The 24,000-nt window shown below is 37.2% G+C and overlaps 1 protein-coding gene and 1 long non-coding RNA gene across 2 annotated transcripts; both read left to right on the top strand.

The window, feature by feature from the left end:
• The first annotated feature begins 3,150 nt into the window (after nt 1-3,150).
• Nucleotides 3,151-20,794, top strand: LOC138714772 (peptidoglycan recognition protein-like). The gene is made up of 4 exons (XM_069846885.1): nt 3,151-3,303; nt 4,463-4,676; nt 14,899-15,017; nt 17,023-20,794. Exons 1-4 carry the CDS (start codon nt 3,249-3,251, stop codon nt 17,205-17,207), a joined length of 573 nt encoding a protein of 190 aa, XP_069702986.1. The 5' UTR covers nt 3,151-3,248; the 3' UTR covers nt 17,208-20,794.
• On the top strand, nt 4,684-13,139 carry LOC138714773 (uncharacterized). Its single transcript, XR_011336081.1, has 2 exons — nt 4,684-7,697; nt 9,711-13,139. It is a non-coding gene; the product is annotated as an uncharacterized lncRNA (long non-coding RNA).
• Nucleotides 20,795-24,000: the final 3,206 nt, after the last annotated feature.

Raw genomic sequence — 24,000 nt, 5'->3', positions numbered from 1 at the left:
GAAGAAGTAAGGAGGGATTAGATCTGGGGAGTTTGGCTTCTCGTACTGGGTTTCGCCTGCGACCTCCTGCATGCTTTTTTTTTTTTTTTAATTACACAGTACTTGTTTCCACAAATGTTCGGTACCACAACATTATGGAATCATATTTAGGTAGGCCTACATTACACACACCATACTCACGTCGAAATTCCCTTTGAACTCTTTTAACACTCTTAAATTTAGCATACCAAAGAACACATTGTGCCCGCTGTTGATGTAGTAGTCATTTTAATCATCTACGATTTTCATTTGTCCTTCCAGATTATTCATTGTTGATTGTCATATATATGGAAACACCCGTATTTTAATCATAATATTGTAACCAGCAATAAATTTTTCCTACTATTATAATAGCTTTATAATAAATTAATATTATCCATACCCAAACGGATCAGACTGTATAATGTAAAAGGTGTCTGATTTAAGCCGTTCATTTTTGTTTAGGCAGCCCAAATATCAGTCCAGATATGTGGGTGGTATTTAATAGTTTCGGAGGCGGAATCAGGGGTGTGTATTAGAACCATGTGAATGTTTTCGGATGATAATGTTATGTTAAATATGTGGAGTCAGTCTGTTAGTTGTTTATTTTCTTACGGCTTTTCAACGTTTCTTATAGTCGCGCTTATCGTTGGATAGTGCTTTATTGAGTCATTTGCTCTTCTTATAGTTCCGATGTTGTTTCTTAATACGTAGACCTAAGTTAGCTCTAATTCCTCAGATTAATTTGTTTTGTTTCTTTCGGAATAACTAACAGGCATAATAAAAAAAAGTACTTTTAGAGAATAGACAGCGTAGAGTTTCAATACAATTTAATCATTCATTTAAAGATATTTTGAGTATGTCACTCCTAGCGACACTACCATGAGAACGTCACAACCCGGATAGACCAAGAAAAACCGGATTCAGATTATGACAGGTCATATGGTCTACGACATACCAGATCGACGACAACCCGCATGGAGTTGGGCCATATTGACTTTTTATGCTTGCTGGAAAATATTATATTCAATTCTTCTCTCGCCATCTTTCACTTTTGCTATCACGAGTTTCAGAGCAAGAGGCTATATATAGCCCTCGTTTCAGAGATTCGAAACGTGAATGATAATCGAAGGCAGGATTCGAGCTTTTATAGGTACGTTCCGTTTTAAAGTTGTTTTAACTAGAGGTTCTATATATTATATTTTTAACAAAAATAATATTTGCCCTCAATGAGGGTGACTATAAAGATCCAAAATAAAAGCACTACAGAATAATTTAGAAAGACAAAACGATTAAATACAGGAATTGTTTAGTAAAAAAATCCAGATAAATGCAATTCCAATAGAATTATCAATGGCAAAATATAAATGGTAATGTAATATTTGGATTGAATCCTTAAGAATATTCCATATATTTTTTTTTAATTTCAAAAAAATCGGAGACCGAGTGTTTTTAAAATATTATATGTGAATTTAGGAAGTGTGCCACGTGCACTAAATAAAAGAATCAGAGTTCGAAATTATAGAGTACGAAAAAAGAACCAAGGTTCGAACCCTCACAGACAGTCAAAATATTCACACAATCCATTACTCGAACTCAGAGCTATTAACTACTTTGAGAGATCTGCGTATTAGAAATAAATAGTTCGAATTAGATATTAATATTTCTTTCCTCAGACCCATCATATGAATCAACATATCAATTAGTCCAACCTCTATGTTTATTTATCATTTTAGCTGTTTTCATTAATTATTAAAACTAAAATATAAGCGCTGTGAATTAGAGAAATTCCAACGACGAAAAGTATCCACTCCTAGAGTCGACGGCAATTCGGAAGGCGGTAGTCTGCTAGCGTTTGCGTCGAGAGAGACAGATAGAGAGAGCAAGGCAGCGTACAAAATTGCCACATCGTACTTCACGCGCACGTGCAATACAAATAGCGCAGGAGAGAAATTAAATTATCAAAAGACAATAAATGACTTCAGCCGTTGATTACTGTAAGCATAACACCAAACAAACCCTCTTTCCTTCACTAACAATATTCTTTGCACGTTTCTCAATCCCACATAACATGCTTCTGCAGTCGTTTCTTGCGCGTTGGCAACGTTGCAGCCAGCATCAAGATGGCCGGCAGCGTTCTGCTCGTCAATGTTTTTAAAATAATTATACACCTTAAACACTATTTTCCGCGCCTGCCTGTGCAATACTTGTCGTTTTACAGTCTCTTCTTCCATTTATTTGCCTTACACACACACACACACACACACACACACACACACACACACACACACAGAGTAAATGTTAGTTTTACTTATTCAATGTACTGAAACACTCAGACGTGAACAAACGAACTCGAGAAGTACTTGTTATAGACTGATTCCGATTGGTTCTACTTTACAAGCTTGTGACGTCACATACTGTACCAGAAATGCTACGGCGCATATAGCAGCTCGCTTTCCAAAATGCCGTTTAGTCTAGTCGTGTTGTGCATTATGTCTAAAACAATGAACGGCAGTACCCGAAATTCGAAACAAAGTTGGTAAAAGAAAATTCAACCTAACATCTAGAAAATCACTACAATCCACTGACTGACTACCATATGAAGAGTCCACTGCAAGAATGATGGATGTCACTTTCTTGTCGAAAATGAACCAAGACTGTCAATGCATAGCTTAAGATATATAGAATGTACATAGAGAGTTATATGGCATTAACACTGATAGTCATTGTCCAGTAATGATCGGAAAATCTCAGTTAAGCTTTGAGCACTAAGCATTTCAAACTTTCAATTGCGTCTCCTGCAAAATGTGTTCCAAATGACATCCATCATTCTTGCAGTGGACTCTTCATATGTAGGGTAGTAATAGTGGGGAAATGGTTAGATTTCATCCTTAGGGTATTAAGTAACCAGATCCGGACTATAGTAATCGGACTGTACCAAGAAAATTTTGTTATATTAATCATTTTCCCACAATTGGTAGGCCTACCGTACGTTTTAGTTACGATTTAAATAAGGCCCATTATTGTTCGCAAAGAGCATTTCCGAAGCAAGTGACCTTCGTCGCACTGCTAACGTAACCCGTTCTTGCACTTAGCGTACTGACTCAATTCCTCCTCCGGTTTTTCACCACAATCCACGGTGTGTGTCTTGTGTGCCGAGGCTTTCCGATAAAAGCTGACGCCATCTGTTAACACCGCACACACGTCTCGGCTCTGGTGAAGTGAACAGCATGGTATTCATTTACGCTGCGGTTCTTCTTTCTGTGTTCTCGTGTCTGGGAACAGGTAAGCTGTGGCTTGAAAAGCTTTTAGGGGCCTATATTAGCTTAACGGCTCCAGCATTTAAATTTCTGGGGCATTTTGGGTGCCGTAAATTTCCCATTTAAAATCCAATACTCTCTGAAAGGTTTGAACCCCTCGAGTCTTTGATCCAACGGCTGCCATGGTAACCGTAAGACCACCGAGGATAACTATTAGGTTCAAGTTAAATTTTACAGAAAAATAGTCTCCTTTTCATCGATTTTCGGAATGGTTAGGGTTATGTTAGTTTTTAATCGGTTGTTTAACGGCATCATATCAAATGCGCGTCGGTTAATATCTTATTTTGTATTGATATTTTTGTTTTTACATGAATTAAAAAGTAAGTTTCTTTTTTTCATTATTATCAAACGACGATTAGTCCGTTTTTTTGCGAGCACCCATTCAATTTCTCTAACACAAAGCATTTTGGATATGCGCTGTATACATAGGCAATTATAACATTTCATATATCACTTCAGCTTATGTAACAAAACAAAAATACGAAAAATTTGAATTCTGTTTTATTTCAGTTTTATTTAATTTTTATTGTCGTTTCAAGTACTTGTACCACAGAGTACCGGTAGGCCATATTCAAAGATATTCTTAGCGCAGGCTTCCGGTGGATGATCAGCGAACTAATATTTTTCGTATTCATAAACCAGCGTTAGCGATATGAATCCTATACAAGTAATCAGTCGATAGCCGGGACTAGTTTAGCACGCTCGTAGCGCGGGCTAGCGAAATGTCTATGAATAGCACCCCAAATGATTAACATATAATTCTTATTCACTTGCAAGTGCATTTTGCAACTCGCAGATGGCTTTGATATGTACATCATATAGCGGAGACTTAGGCCTATTGAACTTCGTGTTACGCTAAAAATTCTAGATTTTTCCATAACAGTCGTAGCTACCTTGAACAAGACGTATTCATGTCACAACATTATTAGAATATTATTATTTTTTGTTTAAATTAATTCGTATATACTGATTATGAATAATATTCGTCCAATAGTTTAGAAGAATCACAGTAGGCCTATACTTTTGCTATAGGCCCTATATATTTCGTGAAATAAAAATAAAAATATTAGCTGTAAGGCAACAGAATTTGTCCGAGTTACGCGTAATATTTTTTGCCTCTACAGCCGAGGAAGATGCTTGTTCTAAAATCGTCACTCGATCCCAGTGGGGAGGCAGAGCTCCCACATTTCTTGAATACATGAAGTTTCCAGTGGACTATGTGATAATCCAGCACACAGTGACCCCACGCTGCAACTCCATGGACCTGTGTGTGGACCGGGTGGTCAACATGCAGGCGGATCACATGGATAACAGAAAGTGGAGAGACATCGGTTTTTCGTGAGTAACGAGTTAGAGTTTTGTATTGCTTAAAAAAGTTTTTTTTTTCCTGTGACTCAGCGCTAACCAGCTGGTCTTTTATCCATCGGGTTCGATCCCTGACCATGCCGTGTTGGAATTTATGGTGTAATAATCAGATGTAGAGGGTTTTTGTCAAGGTACTCTCTTTCGCAAATTGAATGAAACTACTGGGTGTTCATTTCAAAGTGTGTCATGACGTCACTGTTGTTGGGTCAACGATTTGAAGCGAGTTTCAGCTTATATGTTAGAGAAGTTGCCTATTATTTAAGGCGTTCTTCAATCTGAACTTGAGAACGTGTACGGTATAACTTGAACGTCGTAGCAACAGACGGCGGTCTGTACGGTCTGTGTGCTACCATAACCTCTTTCGAACTGTGTTTTGCGCCGGCAAGTCGTACGCAGGGTATTTGTTATCATCGGTTGCGTACGGTAACATTCCACAACACAAATCAAATGCTCCGTGTCCATGTTGACCGTCGAAGTTAATGTCAACAAATACGTAAGTAATCGTCTTAACCCTCTCCCCCTTTTCCCGACAGTACGTATTTCCAAACAGTTCACATTCCTGCCACTACCGGCATTACCGTACGTATCGGTACTACTCTTCAGAATGAACGCCGTACTTGTTAGGCAACTTTTCTGCCTCTTAGGTTATACACCTCTGCGGAAGTGTAGGAAGATTGAATTCTCTAGGCTCATCGGCTAGCCACATGACGGCATACAGCGAGCCATGACACATTTTGAACTGAACACCCAGTATATTATTTGTGTGCTCTTTCCATGAACAAACGAAAATGTCAAGTGGAAGTGATGGTGATGAGTTGTTTTTATTTTATAAACACTATAGGCTATATCCAAGGAGAACAAAGTGGATTCGTCCGCACAGAAAGAAACATCAACTATAGGCTGTTTGTAGCTGCTAAAGGGTTGAACAAAATAAATGCATTTCCTTGAATATTCCGACAATTTGTAGTTGTACAACCGATGATAATTTTCCACTACTTGGATAAGCTTAATCTTAAGTTCCTGCTCACCCATGATGTCAATGGAGTAGCTACCAATAGCTTGATATTACAATGCTCACAGTCACAGCGCTGTTGCAAGGCAGTCCGACACATCAGCTTGGATGCAACTGGTTCGAGGAGTTCGGAGTTGCGTGTTCAGCTTGGAAAATAGCTTGAATTGAATTGAATTTACGGAAGAGGGGCACTATGGCGCAGCACAGCGACCTGTTACGGTCTATTGCCCCAACCCTCAAGCTAGGCGCATTCCCAAACCCACAACGGCTGTCTACATTAAGGTTCGCCGCGTACCCAGGTTTCGAGCAGGCAACCCCCCTCGTCCCTAGGCCAGCCCCCTCCGTGCATCGCCAGCCGGCGATCGGGAAATGCTATGGAATGATGACGAAATGGAGAAATGGTGACTGAATGATGTAGATGCCTAATATGGGAAAAAACGGGAGAACCCCGAGAAAAACCCCAACTGCGACCTTGTCCGCTACAAGTGTCACTATGGATTTTTCAATGAAAAATCCCAGACCTCGAATCCGGGCCGCCTGCGTGACAGGTCAGAGATCTGACCACTCAACCACCGCAGGGGTTTGGAAAAAAGTTTACAACTTATGGTTAATAATACCTGAATTGTTTCTGGAAAATGAAATGTGGCAACCCTGCTCTTTACACTGAATTCAAAAGATAGATTTTCCTTTCCTGGTCTTCCCTGAAATGGAGTCGGTACGTAGCATGATGAAAAAACCAAAACCTTCAGAACACGTTGAACACTGTGAATTTGCACAGTAAGAACCTGTTTAGTGGGAAAATGTTTATAAACTACTTAAAAATTAATACAAGTGCATCTTACCTGTGTCACAAGAGATGAGAGATGTTCAAAGTGTCCTCCTGTGTCGATACTTTTTGACATAACCGAAGTATGTTCTGAAATACTACTCGACTAATCACTTCTTGCGAAATGTTCGAAATGACTTGTCAGCTTGCCCCCCCCCCCAATTTTTTGATAACTCACAACTATGGTCCGTCCAAGGAATCTGTGAAGTAAGTTTGCACATGTGGACGAAGTGAATGGGCGGAGTCTATCTGTGCCGGAGTGTACTGCGGGGAGTATCAGCTTGAGGCCGCTAAGGGGTAAGATGCTCGTGGTAGCAGATGGTACCTAACAGAAAGTGTGGCGAGATTTCTTAATGTCTATAGATCCCCTCCCATCAAGCTCGCTTCGTTCAAGCAATGCCTTCTCCAGAGCGGTCATTGGTCCTAGCCCTCCCACATACCACATGCGGAGAGGTCTTGTTTCGTCTTTGTACTCTACAGATTCCTGGGAGGGACCATAGGTACAGAAACTTACTTCAGTATGTTATAGGCCTACACCATTCTCAAACAATAATGAAAAATATAGTAGCTTGCATTATACTACGAATGAATGAATAATCCGCTCAGTGTCCTTAAACAACATTATTAAAAATATAGTAGCTTGCATTACAGTAAATATGAATGAGTAATCCGTGCAATTTCCTCAAACAATTAAAAAAAACACACAATAGCTTACACTACACTACGCACGAATAAGTTATCCCACCAATGTCTTCAAACAATTAAAAGAACATAAACTTACACTACACTACGCACGAATAAGTTATCCCACCAATGTCTTCAAACAATTAAAAGAACATAAACTTACACTACACTACGCACGAATAAGTTATTCCACCAATGTTCTGAAACAATTAGAAAAAAACACAATAGCTTGCACAACATTAGGCACGAATGAGTTATCCCACCAATGTCCTCAAACAATTAAAAGAACACAATCTTGCATTACACTACGCACGAATAAGTTATCCCACCAATGTTTTCAAACAATTAGAAAAAAACACAATAGCTTGCACAATATTAGGCACGAATGAGTAATCACTTCAGTAGCTCACAATATACTGAAGTGAACTGCACTCATGCAACGCTCGACAAATAGTCAGCCACAGGTATTGAGGCCAGTGGCGGTTATTCAAGTGAAGTACATGAAGGCCACCTTCACCCCTTTTTTCGTGCTTTAATAAAATATATTTTATCAATAAATTAAAATAAAATGAATCCTTCACTAAACCATATTTTGCTCTATTTTTTAATATCTTGTTCGGCTTAATCCGCTCAGTTAACATTCACTGCAGCACTTCACATAAACCCCTCACCAGCCAGGCCACGTGGCTAGCAGACCAGCTGAAGGTCCGAATGAGACTTTCCTTTTGGCCTTCAGTAAACACACCCGGTTGCCATGACAACGAGTTGCTTACTATGAATTACCGGTCCCTTTTGCGAGGCTATTATGAGGGTCTGTGGAGCAGGCATTCATCTCCTTTCTCTATTCTTGAAAGACAGAATCTCTCTCTCGTCCAAACATTGGATCAGGGTGGCAAACTGTAATATTTTGCAACTAAATAAGAAAACATAAAATATTCTGTAAAGAAGTTAAATATTGTTTAAATTTAGCATATAACGTATATATTTTGGTATTTTTTAACGTTAGCATCTCTTGAATATTATGTTTTGTATGGATTTTGAAATAATTTGAGTATCCTGTAATAAAGAAAGTTGGCATAACATTTGAAACTACGTTGTACATTTGACCCGCGCTGACCAACGATTTCGCTTTACGTATTCTTTGTTGTGATAAGTGCAGCGAAGTGTGAAGGTGTTACTACGTGTATTAATGCGATGAAAAAATGAATCCGTTAAACGATTAAGTGTGTAATCTTTTGGAGACACCGTTCTCTCCTTGGTGTGCAGAAGATAAGCAAGATATTTTAAAATACCGCAGAACAACAAGTCACATTAATATAACTATGAAAAAAGTGAAAAGTGGTGGTCGGTCATACAATATTCAGTTTGAAGATTCGTGGTATGCCGATTGCAACTGGTTATGTGGGAGTCACTAAAACGAGAAGTTATATTGTTGGTCTTGTCTTCTTCTGGGGAACGAGAAACCCGCTTGGAATTCAACTGGATTTTGCGATTTCAGAAATGTCAATCGCGGTCTTCACAGCCATGCAGATTCAGCTGAACACATTAAATGTATTTTGCAATTAAAGGCACTGCAGAAGAACATGAACACCATTGCGGATGCACTAAAGGAAAGTTATAGGTTATACGTAAGTCAATTTAATGAAAACGTATGTTTAAATAGACTGGTAATGCACACCGCAATCGATACGGTATTGTTTCTAAGCAAGCAGGAGTTGGCTTTTCGCGGTCATGATGAGAGTATTTCGTCACAGAACAGGGGGAATTTCAAAGAATTATTGGCTCTCATTTCATTGGCCCTATGAAAATTAGAAATCACTATGAAAAAATTAGGCCTGTTCTTTCTGGGAAATCTAAAACGATTCAAAATGAAATAATTGATTGTATTTCTGAATGCATCAATGAACTTGTAAGAGATGAAATTACTAGTGCCCCTTTCTTTTCCATTCAAGTGTAAGTTTTCTGTTCAACAGAATACTGCTTTGATTTAATCGTAGCTACTGATTTTACTGGATAGGTAAGCTTATATCGGAAGTTGCATGTTCCGAAGTTGATTTAAAATATGAATACAGTTTACGATTATGATTGTGATTTTGAATTTTGTTATGGGTCCTATTTCTTGTGTACTCTTTTAATTTGATGTGTTGTATAAAATGTGTTAGATTTTGTCTTTTTTATGTCATGTGGACTTGTGGTTGTTTTATTATGTTGTGGTATGTATTGTGCGGAAGTTTTGCTGGGACAGTGAATTCTTCGGGATTAAGGGGACGTAGCTTCCGAAAATGTTGAAAATTTGTTTATTTTATATGCTATGCTTTTCATAAAACTTAAGAAAATGGTGAATATATTACATTAATTCAATATGACCATCGTATAGGTTACAAAAGCATTCGCGACGTCACGGCTATATAACGATTCTAGGAAATTACCTAGAATTCTATTGACCTTCACCTAATTTATCCGGCACGAGCCGCCACTGATTGAGGCAATGCTATTAGCGAAAGTACATAGGAAATATGCCTAGTTTTGATCACTATTAAAATTCTCACATTTCATTCTAAATTTAAGTTCCTGAAAATGTCCATTACACATTTGCACAGTGCGTAAGTAACGTGTAGATACTCGCCAAACACCTCTTAATTGAAGGGTTGAGAGCCATAGTGGGCCAAGCGCCATTTATTAAAAATGGAGAAAGCAAGGGTTAAAGTTAAGTGAATACCATAGTTTAATGAAGAGTTACATATCATTTAGTTTTAATGTGTATACTTTTTATTATTTGCTATATGTTTCTATTGAATTATGGTGATAAATTAATTTTAACATTTGTTTTCTAAGGTTTTAGTAAATGGCGCTTGGCCCACTATGGTTCTGAACCCTTCAATTATGCAAATGTTTCTATATTTTATATGTAGCAAATGCGTAACATTTGTCAGCTGGAGTATAAAAAAAAAAGAAGTAATTTTTCTCTTTTATGCAATTTTCTCAAATGCAGTTACGATGTTTTAAAAGTAAGCCAACGATGTGGATAAATATGTACTAGAAAGAACGAAGTGTTAAACTGTTCGTACAAATTTACCATACTTTAGAGTTTAGACGAACCAAAAGAGAAATTTTTCTCATAGTAGGCCTATCTAAGACTTCGTCTTATAAATTCGGAGTTCTTAAAGCAGTGGCAGTTATGCGTATATGCACGCAGAGGACATTTTCACCAACTGCTATGAGTAGCTTAGTCATTTTATTATTAAAAAGCCAACATTACTCTGTTTCTTCTTAGCATTATGCCTCTTTTTTTCTACGAACGGATTACTGATCATTGTCGGTATTCATCAAGCTGTTGCGTAGCTTAAAAATGACATTGCAAAACACACTAAAATGAATGAGAATCAAGAACAAACAATCTATTTGAAAAAAAAATGTATTTAATTATCTAAAAAAAATGTCTGAAGGGATAGAAATAATCACGAAAAATTAATTCATTTGGCTTATAATCTATCTCATAAATCGAACTCTAGGCATTCGGATCATTATGCCAACTTAGCATTCAATTAACCTCCACAATATGGCCTTACGTAACGATAAATAAATATGTCGCTTCTGATTAGACTGTTCGTTCCTTTTTGCATGAAACCTGGTCAGGGGATTCACCTCAGCAAGTCCTGGGGCACTCCGTTATACTTGGAACAAGTGACGCCTTCGTTTAATGGGAGAGTCAATGACTTCGCAACTTGAGCAAGGTTACTTCGCACAAGGTATAACGAGCAGAGGTAGAATGACGTCATTGTAAACAGAAGTATATTTGTTGTGACTCACATTTAAAGCGGCGGATGATTGTATGAAAGCGGTTTGTACTAAAAAGAGACTAGGGGTCTGTGAATCGGGTGACAGCGATTTAGTAATCATAGACATTGGTGCCAAAAATCTGAAAGTTAGAATTTATAAAACAGTTATATTACCGGTTCTTCTGTATGGTTGTGAAACTTGGACTCTCACTCTGAGAGAGGAACATAGGTTAAGGGAGTTTGAGAATAAGGTTCTTAGGAAAATATTTGGGGCTAAGCGGGATGAAGTTACAGGAGAATGGAGAAAGTTGCACACAGAACTGCACGCATTGTATTCTTCACCTGACATAATTAGGAACATTAAATCTAGACGTTTCAGATGGGCAGGGCATGTAGCACGTATGGGCGAATCCAGAAATGCATATAGAGTGTTACTTGGGAGACCGGAGGGAAAAAGACCTTTAGGGAGGCCGAGACGTAGATGGGAGGATAATATTAAAATGGATTTGAGGGAGGTGGGGTATGATGATAGAGACTGGATTAATCTTGCACAGGATAGGGACCGCTGGCGGGCTTATGTGAGGGCGGCAATGAACCTTCGGGTTCCTTAAAAGCCATTTGTAAGTAAGTAAGACATTGGTGCAGAACAAAGATAGTATATCGTTGTTATGTTATATGTACGTACAGTATGTCTATAAACCCGTTGTATAATGCATTTAATATTGCAGATTTCAAGGTTACAGACACATAGGTTATAGCCTACATATTATGGAATATTTCCGCGTTCTTTCTGTGCAAATTCAACGTGTCGGATTTACGTTTTCAGCTTAGAAGACAGCTTGGAACTTATGAATAAAGAATCCGCGACCTGCCCCCTTTCTTCTGAACTGTGAATGATGGCATCACTGCTCTTGGCAATAAATTAAACAGATATATTTTTCTTTAATTGTCGTCCCTAATAGTGAAGCTGAACCAAAATAATAATAGTGTGTGTATCTAATGCCTACCCACTTCACTTGCGTGATTCGAGTTCCGCATGTAGCGGATAGATGTCAGAACTGTGACCCTTTTCAAGTTGCACACCACTTCGGAGGGCCACGTTATGCATGATGTACGATGGTTCGTTTCGACAGCGTGCTGTCATTAAATTCCTTGTTAAAGAAGAAAAATCTGCTGCTGAAATTCACCTCAGACTTCAGCGTGCATACGGAGATGTGTGCATGGACGCCAGCAATGTTAGGAGATGGGTGAAACATTTCGAAGATGGGAACACGAGCATCCAAGAGGAGACTCGTAGCGGTCGCCCTCGAACTGCCGCCACGGAACATAACAAGGAAAGAGTTGATGAGTTCTGGGATGCATTTTGGTTGAATTTCTTGAACCTGGACAGACCATAAATGCTGTCCGCTATATATTTTATACAGTTTTGAAGTTCCGTCGTACATTGCGCGAGGAACGCCCTGGAAAGAAGATTGTCCTGCAACACGATAACGCGTGGCCTCAGACTCATCGTGCCACCGTGGAGAAAATCAGAACATTTGGGTGGGAAACTCTTCCGCAATCTCCCTACAGTCCCGACTTGGAACCCTCAGACTATCACCTTTTCGGTTCTGTAAAGGATCAGCTGCAAGGCCAACGCTACGAGACGCTGGAGGACATCCGGAAAGCAGTGCTTCAGTCTCTTCGGGAAGATGAAACGGACTTCTACAGCCAGGGAATTTTCAAACTTACAGAACGGCGGGAAAATGTGTGCAGAGAAATGGAGACTATGTTGAAAAGTGACAGAAAAGTCTGTAGATTAAGATGATGTATCTGGTTTGTGTAAAAAATAAAAATTAAGATCTATAACAATGCGTTGCACATGACTTTTGTATGACCCTCGTATATCTCTGAATAATTATGTCGTGTACTAGGGTGAGTGTTGTATGTGTAAGTGTTCGTGTAAGTGTAGTGTAGGGAATGGTTGAGGATGATGATGAAGGTAAGGAAGGGAGAAGGGGAAACCCGGTGCCGGCACGTAGCCTACTCCTGTCGAATACCACCAAGAGAGACACCAGGCTTAACGTCCCCATCCGAAGGACGAGTCACTATCAACAGTGACATATATAGAGAAGTGACTATACAGAGTGGAAGTGCCCTACAGTGATGCCTTATTGGTGTCACTTACGAGGGTCAAACCTGTCTTCGGATAGTTGACTAAAAAAGAACCAGCATTTTTATTGAATAACGTTTTATATTAGTCTATTATTGTTCTTGTTAAGGGGACACTCAACTTAAAAATTGGAGAAAAAGTGTCATAGAAATTAAAAATTAAATTTCTACACTAATTTACATGACAGAACTAAATCAATACGCAGAAGTCACAGTCAAATGCACAAAGCCAAAAAAATAAAAAATGATAATTAAAAGTGATATTTCAATTAATGATTGATTAAAAATTGAAATATTTTTTTTATTTTGAAAAGTATTGGATCTAATGAGCTGAGATTTTGCATGTTACTTTCCATGTGTATATTAAACTTTTTCTCCATATTTAAAAAAAATTGGTCAAATAGGAAAAAAGTTCCAAAATATAGTTGAGTGTCTCCTGAAGATGGTTATTGATTTGTTTGGAAAGAGATAATTTTATTGGTATGGCACAAAATAGTGCAGCTTAAAGATTAAGTCATTAGTAAAGGAGCACTTCTTGGCTACTAGCGTGAAAGATAATGTACAGTACATTGGGACTGGCTTCATCCAGGACAAACGAATATAGCCGAAAGGCGTTCGACTTCGCACTAGGAATGTAATCTTGTATCAAGACAGACCTGTAGGAACGAAAATGTAGCAGGCCCGTTTTGAATGAATTAATGATGATGGAAATAAATATTATCATCAAGCTGGGATGCCACAGAGGAACCGGAAAAAAACCCCTGTGTTACCTGGACCACGGGCTTGCACAACACAAGTCATAAATCGGGAGTACGTCTGGATCGAACTTAGAGACAGGTTCTGAGTCCAGCTCTCTAGCCATTAGACCATCGTGGCGGCATGCTGCTGGAAGTTGAAACTAATAAGTGATAGTTTTTTTTTCAATAAGTCCAATTGTTTTTTTTTTCCAACATGGTGAAACTTTAAAAGGAAATGCTGTCAATCAAGCGCTTAGGGACTACATCAAGCAAACAAGGCCAGCATGGAACTGTCATTAACTACAACAGTTGTATCATTAACTACTATTAAAGTGAGTTCATAATAAAATGTATACCCGGTATATAATGTGTAATTTTCAAATGCAAATAATTTTTACCTAGATCAAAACAGTGTAATGCGATATATTCATTCATTCATTCATTCATTCATTCATTCATTCATTCATTCATTCATTCATTCATTCATTCATTCAATTTTATACAATAATTTTTATTCATTTATTCATTAATTAATTCATTCATTCTTTTATTCATTCATTCACTTATCCATTCATTTATTCCTTTATTTATTCATTCATTTATACATTTATTTATTCATTCATTTATTTGTTTATTCATTCATTTATTTATTCATTCATTGATTTATTTATTCATTTATTCATTCATTTATTCATTCATTTATTCGTTCATTTATTAATTAATTAATTAATTCATTCATTCATTCATTCATTTATTCATTCATCCATTGATTAATTAATTAATTCATTCATTCATTCATTTACTTATTCACTTATTCACTTATTTAATTATTTACTTATTTATTTATTTATTTATTTATTTATTTATTTATTTATTTATTCATTTATTTACTTATTTATTTACTTTTTATTTACTTATTTACTTATTTATTTGTTTATTTATTTATTTATTTATTTATTTATTCATTGATCCATTCATTCATTCATTTATTTATAATTATGTTCAGATTCCTGGTAGGAGGGGATGGCAACGTATACGAAGGTCGCGGTTGGCACCAGATAGGGGCACACACCAGGGGTTACAACTCTAAAAGTATAGGAGTGGCACTGATTGGAGAATTCAGTGGTATGTACCACATGCTGACAGTTATTGTCAATATTATATTAATTGGAATTTATGGATATTGGTTAATGCAATACAATTTTATTCATTTTATGTCCAACTTTTTAATATAAGGAATAAATATTAGTAGATTAGATCTACAGGCGGCCTGGGTTAGTCCTAAACACTTCAGCCTCAATGGGCCCATTGTGTCTGACTCTCATAACATCGGATAACTAACAATTCTTTTAAAATAATTCCGTCTCGATACCCAAGTTTTAACGGTCATGTATGAATCTTCAGGATATTCGTATAGATACTAGGAACCGTTCTCATTTATTCGAGAACAGAGACTGTAGATTCAAGGACTTGCGAAATACCATACATGATTAATCATATGCTTTGTCTTATTTCAAATAGTAGGCCTATATAGTGAAATGTTGCTGCTTTAAAGGGTTAGGTACAGCTTACAGCAGTCAAATGTTTGGAAACATTCAACATTTTTTTCCTCCATTACTGTATCTTGTACAATAATGAAAATTGGTATGTGTAAAACACTGTCCTTCTGCTATATGAAAAAATATTTTTACGATTTAAAAAATATTTTTTTTCAAAATTCAAAATTGTGGCAGTTTACTCTGCAGTGATGAAGCGTTTCCTCATAACTCATAAACTTGATAACTTTTTCATGTTCTCTCTCTTTTATTTTATTGCTGAAATTCATGTTTACAATATCATGCTCTTTCCACTACATTCCTTAATAAAGAATATATTTTTTGCGTTATAAGAAAATATTGATATTTTACCATTTTTAAATTAATTTATTTTTTATCAGATAATCTATCAAAGGTAGAGAAGTGCTCTTGCATCATATTTCTAGATGACATGCATAAAAACACACAAAATATTTAATCACAGAATGTTGGATAGCTTTTTAGTTATGTGAGAAACGCTTCATCACTGCACAGTGAACTGAATTTTGAAAAAAAAAATGTAAATCTTTTTTTTAATCGTAAAAATATATATATTTTTTTTCATATAGCAGAAGGACAATGCTTTACACATACTCATTTTAACTATTGTACAAGATACAGTAATGGAGGAAAAAAATGTTGAATATTTCCAAAATTCTACTGCTTATAAGCTGTACCTAACCCCTTAATAGAAACTCAATCGTAAATTTACCAAGCGGGGGTTTCGAAATTAGGCCTATGCTTTTATAAGTAATTTAAAATATTTCAGATTTTTTACTTCAGATCAAGGAAAAAGTCCACACCTGTGGAGTAACGGTCAGCGCGTCTGGCCGCGAAACCAGGTGGCCCGGGTTCGAATCCCGGTCGGGGCAAGTTACCTGGTTGAGGTTTTTTCCGGGGTTTTCCCTCAACCCAATACGAGCAAATGCTGGGTAACTTTCGGTGCTGGACCCCGGACTCATTTCACCGGCATTATCACCTTCATTTCATTCAGACGCTAAATAACCTAGATGTTGATACAGCGTCGTAAAATAACCCAATAAAATAAATAAATAAATAATAAAAATCAAGGAAAAATCAGAGCATTCCCAGTGTTTTTTTTATGGTACACCTAATAACACAAATGCAATAGATAGTTGCTAATGCTCAGCTCTTAAGGATCTTCACATCATTCACTATCTTACATTTTAATAACGAACTGTTTGTTAGATCTCCATGATTTTAGCTTTGAATAAAACGGATGTGGATTAAGTTAAGTAAGCCACCGGCGTGGCTCAGTCGGTTAAGGCGCTTGCCTACCGGTCTGAAGTTGCGTTCGGGCGCGGGTTCGATCCCCGCTTGGGCTGATTACCTGGTTGGGTTTTTTCCGAGGTTTTCCCCAACCGTAATGTGAATGCAAGGTAATCTATGGCGAATCCTCGGCCTCATCTCGCCAAATATCATCTCGCTATCACCAATCCCATCGACGCTAAATAACCTATTAGTTGATACAGCGTCGTTAAATAACCAACTAAAAAAATAAAAAAAAAAGTTAAGTATCTTTTTATTCCTTGCAGATGCGCTGCCATCTCGTCCACAACTTGAAGCCACGAAGCAACTGCTCAAGTGCGGAGTGCAGGAAGGGGAGTTGTCCCCCGACTTCAAGTTGCTTGGCCACCGCCAGGTGTCGGCCACCAAGAGCCCCGGTCTGGCTCTGTACCAGGAAATCCAGACTTGGCCCGAATGGGTAGAGCAGCCTTGATGTGTAGCGTTATCGCAGGACGTCGGAGCTAACATCATCTTTCGCTTGATTGCATCGTTAATATCGAAGGCCATCTTAAGCACAGCCATTTCTACAAAGTAGACCTACTGACAAATTTTTGGACGCAAAGTCGTACAAAAAATACAGATGAACTATTTTTTAGCTTAATCAATGCTGTGTCAACAAGGACTCGTCCACCGAAATCTGTTTTCAATGTCTTCAGTCTTATATTAGGTTACCCAGTATTCTCTGCTGCTTTCACATGAAGATTAATATGCGTCGTGAATTTCATTGCGACTGTTATCCAGCTCAAGAAAGAAATCTCACATAAACAATGCAGTTTGTAACATTTTACCCCCCAAGGGGCATGATTGGTTCATGGCCAATGTTGTGAGGTTCTGTAAACGAATTTTCTCTCCAAACCAACGAGTTAGAAAGACTCTTTCTAGCTTGTTGCTCCAAACAACGAGTTATAATTGTTTTTTTGAAAGATGGGACATGACAGGAGCGTTGCGATCGGAAAAATAACTGAATGTCACATAGCGTGGTAGGCCTGTTGCTATGGTAACAACGGTTGAATTGCCAAACTTACCGTTCCCACATGACGAGTGCTTAATAGCTCTCTTGGCGACATTTATTGTGCACACAGTGTTAGGATTAGTACGTTTCGTCTTTGATTCTCTGTCGATTTCTGTATTGTTTTCTTACCTTCGCGTCAATTGTCAATGAATGTTTTAACGTCAGCCATCTTAACGACATTGCTATACTTGTTTTTTTTGAAAGATGGGACATGACAGGAGCGTTGCGATCGGAAAAACAACTGAATGTCACATAGCGTGGTAGGCCTGTTGCTGTGGTAACAACGGTTGAGTTGCCAAACTTACAGTTTCCATATGGCGAGTGCTTAATAGCTCTCTTGGCTACATTTATTGTGCACACAATGTTAGCATTGGCACGTTTCATCTTTGATTCTCTGTCGATTTTTGTATTGTTTTCTTACCTTCGCGTCAATTGTCAGTGAATGTTTTAACGTCAGCCATCTTAACGACAATTGCTAGCTACCATCAGCTGGCAGCGTGGTAGTCCATTTTGGCAACATGGCACTGTAGTTCCAAGCTCGGCCGCTTAACTGTCATGTCCCATCTTTAAAAAAAAACAAGTATAGCTTCCATCAGCTGGCAGCGTGGTAGTCCGTATTGGCAACACGGCATTGTAATTCCAAGCTCGGCCGCTTAACTTTCATGTCCCATCTTAAAAAAAAAAACAAGTAACTTATAACTCGTTGCTCCAAACCAATGACATTCAGCGTATTCCGAATCTCACCGGTCCGGTGGCATCAATGACGTCAACTTGTACAGTCGAGCGTATTCCGAATCTCACCGGTGAGCAATCCGATGGCATCACGGTGTTCCGAATTTCACCGATGACGTCATTGATGCTCCACCGGTGTCGCACCGGTGCCATCAACTTGCAGAGGTGGTGGCAGGCTCCATCAGCCGTCATCAGTGAATCTGATTGGTATAGGGCGGGAATTAGCAGACGAATGACATCGTGCACTGTTGTGTCATGGCGGTGTGTTCTGCTTTAGTTCTGCTGTATTGTTTGTAATGAGCACAACGTAAAAACAATATGTTAATGGCTTATGAGCGAACATGTCAACAGACCAGTTATTACTACCGGTTCAAGAAATAAGTTGTTTATGATCTCATTTCTTTGAACGAGATGGCAGTACGGAAATTTCGCAAAATTTTGCTAGCGTAGCACAGATAACAACTTACACAGTCGCCATGACAGCCATCGATCCTTCCAGCAGTTTTGTTCCTATTCCTCTGCAGCGTGACGTCGTTGTTGTCCACCGGTCCGGTGGCATCAATGACGTCAACTTGTACAGTCGCCATGACAGCCATCGATCCTTCCAGCAGTTTTGTTCCTTAAGACATATAGTTTCAAAATCACAGCTCCGAGATATTGTCATCTCTGCCCAATATGTGACTCACAGCGAAGGCGACTGATATAGTCTGTGTGTGACAGGTAGAGAGTTCAGACAATTGCAAGTTAGAAGATTATCTTGAAAGACAATACAACTGAGATCTAATTAATTTTCTTCCCACTCAAAAGGCTAACTAACGTCGATAACTCTTTGATATTGAAGCTATGCACTCGCTACATTCGTCCACAATTGATTTATTCGTTATTCATGGGCGAATATACGCGCCCACACATCGCGATAACTCAGCTCAGAAGTCAGAGCTTGTTTTGTTTTCAGTATACTCGCCGTGCTAATCACTATTGTTGATATAAGACATGGCACCGGTATATCAACCCAATTCGCAGAAAAGCGATAAGCATAAACATCTCCTGGCTCGTCATGGGTATTCCTCGTGGTTTGTTCAAAGATAGGTAAATGGAAGTGAAATTGAGTTCTAGACGATTTGAAAATTTACAGACAGGAAAAGCAATCCCACAATCGCCAAGAATCATCCTGTGACAAAATCACTATTATCTATCACAGTTATTTTTCGGAGCTGTCACAGATCATTTTACACCAGTTATTTCTTGTCAGGTTGAAATAAGTTTTTCTAGATGCAAACATTGTCCAATAGAAAGAAGAAGGAATTTTTCATTTTAAACACTAAAATGTACCTAGTCTATATTATGTACGAGTAATTATTCATTATAATGACGTTCAACTGACAATTTTAACTTCACTGTGAAAGTTTCGAAGACATTGCTTTATTTCTCTTCAAAACTGGGCAATCAGTCACTTAGCTTTAGATGCTTACCGTATACTTTTAGCATTTGTGCCTGTTGTTTTTCTATATTTGTTTTTTTTTTTTTTTTGCGTTTGTATTTGTACTATTATTTCTTTTTCTTATTTATTACTTTTCTTTACATTTTTTGTAGCTATTTGTATTTCAGGTTGTGTGAAAGAAAAGTTCTGATATCCATAACTCCAATGAAATTAATGGATGGATGCAGGGTTTAAACCACAGTCGCATTTGTCGCATTGTGCTACTCGACTTCTAAAATGCAACAAACTTTCAATGTAAATGTACAAAAATGTGACAACCACATTGGACTTCAGAAACGAAGGTGGTAATGGAGAAAATGAAATCAGAGATGTGTTTGAACTAATCTGAATTTAAATGAAGTGCTAATGGCATGGGCAATGTTCAAAAAGGTATTTAGCAATAAATGTTCAGGAATGGATTTCAAAGTGTTGATGCAATTCATGTAGGCTAAGTTAATAAGTCAAGTAAACAGTTTCCTCTAATCAATTCATATAATTCAATCGCATATTGTAAATCGTGAGCTAGGAATTAGTTGCATGAATCTTGTAAAAACTGTAATTAGAAACCGTTTTTCAGTACAAAGAGTTGGCACTCTCCTAACAATAAATCTTGAAGGGTCTACTCGTAACGAATTTCAATGTTTAGAGTGCTATAAAATAGCGTATTTTAATGTGATGTAAATTCACCAGTAATTGATTCTAAACATACCTACGTCTAATGATTTACTTACATAGGCCTAAGTATATCTAGAGTGTGGTAAGATGGATTGAAAATAATAAAACTCTAAGAAACAAATTACATAACTTTTTATTTCTGCAAACCTTATTCATTTTATCTTTCTGTACAATTATTTACAATAATGAACAAGTTTTTCGCAATTTGCACAAATATAATTTTTCATTTGTGCATTTTTTTCGAGAATAATTTATTTTCTAGCTTAAATCCTGGATGGATGGATGGATGGATGGATGGACGGACGGACGGACGGACGGACGGAGGGAGGGAGGGATGGATGGATGGATGGATGGACGGATGGATGGATGGATGGATGAATGGATGGATGGATGGATGGATGTCAGTATATGAATATTAATGAATGTGAACGAACGAATGAAAATAGTACATTATGCAACGAGCCTATAATGATAGTAATTAAGAAGCGAGTATGGATGTTTATGAAACGAGCGCAAGCGAGTTTCATAATTTTCATACGAGCTTCTTAATTACCATTATAGGCGAATTTCATACGACTTTTTATGCTCAACCATATTTCTAACTTGAAATTATTCAGATGTATACATTTTATTTGTATCTGACAAGATCGGAAGTGACCTTGTTCTAGGTCGTGAATTGTGAGATGTGCGCAGACACGAAAGTATTGATTTTTTCCGAGGAACAATAATGTCATTGACCTTGATGTAATCCCGTTAAACTTGATATAACCTTGATTATTGAATTCGACATTGAAAAACGAGATGACAAATTGAATTTATTTGAATATTATTTACAATTAACGCTAATTATAATTATTATAGTAACAGAACATAACCTTCTGCGACAGTATTGGATTTCCAGCCTCCGTGACTTTTCGCTAATTCTCTTTCGATTGCATATCCGAGAATAATCGATACTTGCGGTTTTACACACAACGGTACAAAGCTGACTTGTCATTGGCTGAACACCTGTAAGGTGAGTTGTGATTGGCTGAACACCTGTACTTTAATGAGTAGGTGTACTTTAATGACATGCATTAAAGGACTGCTACCAGGTGTATAATTGCTACATTTCGGCATGGTCGAGCATAAAATAATGTAGCCTATATTTTTTAAATGCAATTTACATTTTCGTAGAGTTTTCTGTTTATTTTATATTTAATTTTAAGTTTTGGTTTTGTTATAGGTTTCCTTAGAGCTTTTGATGCGTTGTAGCTTGTTATTTGTTGTAATAATCTATTTTATATAAATAGTGTAGTCTATACAGTACAATATAATGTAAAGAATGAAAGCTTTGTTCACAATAATATTGTAGGCCTATATAATTAATTTGTATCAACCGACGGTAGGCCTATGACAGCCTATACAAGAGGCACGGAATTAAGTACGCCTGCTGTCTGTGCCTGTCCACACCTCAAAGTCATTCTTTACGTAACTTTTGTGAAATGTGACCAAACACAGAGATTTAGACTCACAGAATCGAGGAGAAGTTCGTAAAAAAAAAAAAAACGAGAAGTTGAGTTTTTTCTATTTCCGACATTCTGTTAACGCACTTAACACAACGGTCATCAGCACAGTGCACCCTCGGGCTAGCGTCTCAGGAGATGCACCGTGGCTGCTGGCAGGTATGCAGTATTCCAGTGGCGGGGTTTCGTTCGTGCCAGAAATTACATCAGCAATAATAGTTTAATGATGCACACAGTGTTCAAGTATGCATCAAAATAAACATATTTTATATAATTTATAAACACTCAGCATGTTCGTTTATAATTTTTATTTATTTATTTTATTTATTTATTTAATCTGGCAGAGCTAAGGCCAGTAGGCCTTCTCTTCCGCCCAGCCAGACTCTAATTCTAATTAAATACAGTTGCTTACATAGTTATTACATTAATATCTAGATCATAAAACAACATGAAAGTAAATAATGAAAATTGGATAACTAATGTTAGTGTGACAATAATAAACACTGGTAAGAAATAGTTATAATAATAATAATAATAATAATAATAATAATAATAATAATAATAATAATAATAGTAGTAGTAGTAGTAGTAGTAGTAGTAATAGTAGTAGTAGTAGTAGTAGTAGTAGCAGTAGGGTAATAATAATAATAATAATAATAATAATAATAATAATAATAATAATAATAATAATAATGAGATAATTTATATATTTATCTGTGATATATAGCTATAACCATTAAACATTGAGAAACCTGAAACAGCTATTATTGTTGACAATAATTGTTAGAAAAATATCTCGTTAGCCTATTCTTAAATTGATTTGATGTCTGACAGTCCCTGACATTACTCGGTAGGGAATTCCAAAGTCGAGGAACAGCCACAGTGAAAGAAGATGAATATGAGGATGTTCGGTGGGAGGGAATGGATAATATTGAGGAGTGTTGTGATCGTGTGTCTAGGTTATGATGGGTGGATAAATTTTGAAAACGAGACGCAAGATAGAAGGAGTGGAGAAATGCAATATGTGAAAGAGAAGGGAAAGACAGTGGATTTTCCTACGATCTTCTAGACGGAGCCAGGACAACATTTCGAGGGATGGTGTTACGTGATCAGCCCGGCGAATATTGCAGACGAAACGGACGCACATATTATGAACACGTTGTAGTCTCTGCGCCGAAGTAACGCTTAATGTCAATAACCTAAAAATATAAGTCTCTTCTGAAATGATTGAGGGACCCAGTGAAAGAAGTGGACAAGCCACGAATCCTGACATGTAGAATATCTCATTATTTCACTGGGATTTTTACCTTTCATCTGATACCAAGACTAAATAATATGAACGATTAGAACCGGAGATAGATAGATCCGAGGAATTGATACAAACGGTTTTTCGAAAATTTCGTAATTTAATATCTACCGAAATTATATTTCTAGAAAAAAAAATATACACAGATCAAATTTATTTTAAAGTTAAAAGTGCCCGAAAAATTAAAAAAATAAATAGGAAATAGCAATATAAAATCGTGATAGTTTTGAAGTGGAATGGCTTTTGTGGTAGGGCAGGAAAATGAAACAAGACAGCTTCAGTTCACATTATTTATTTATTTATTTATTTATTTATTTATTTATTTATTTATTTATTTAGTTTAGTTTTGTCTTGTCTTGTCTTGTCTTGTCTTGTCTTGTCTTGTCTTGTCTTGTCTTGTCTTGTCTTGTCTTGTCTTGTTTTGTTTTGTTTTGTTTTGTTTTGTTAACGTGCAAAACAACAGCACAAGGCCAATTACAGTTTAGCACGATACAAAACAGAACAAAACAACAAATG

This window comes from Periplaneta americana, chromosome 15, assembly GCF_040183065.1.
Source record: "Periplaneta americana isolate PAMFEO1 chromosome 15, P.americana_PAMFEO1_priV1, whole genome shotgun sequence".
NCBI lineage: Eukaryota > Metazoa > Arthropoda > Insecta > Blattodea > Blattidae > Periplaneta > Periplaneta americana.
This window is presented reverse-complemented; position numbering and strand designations above follow the sequence as displayed.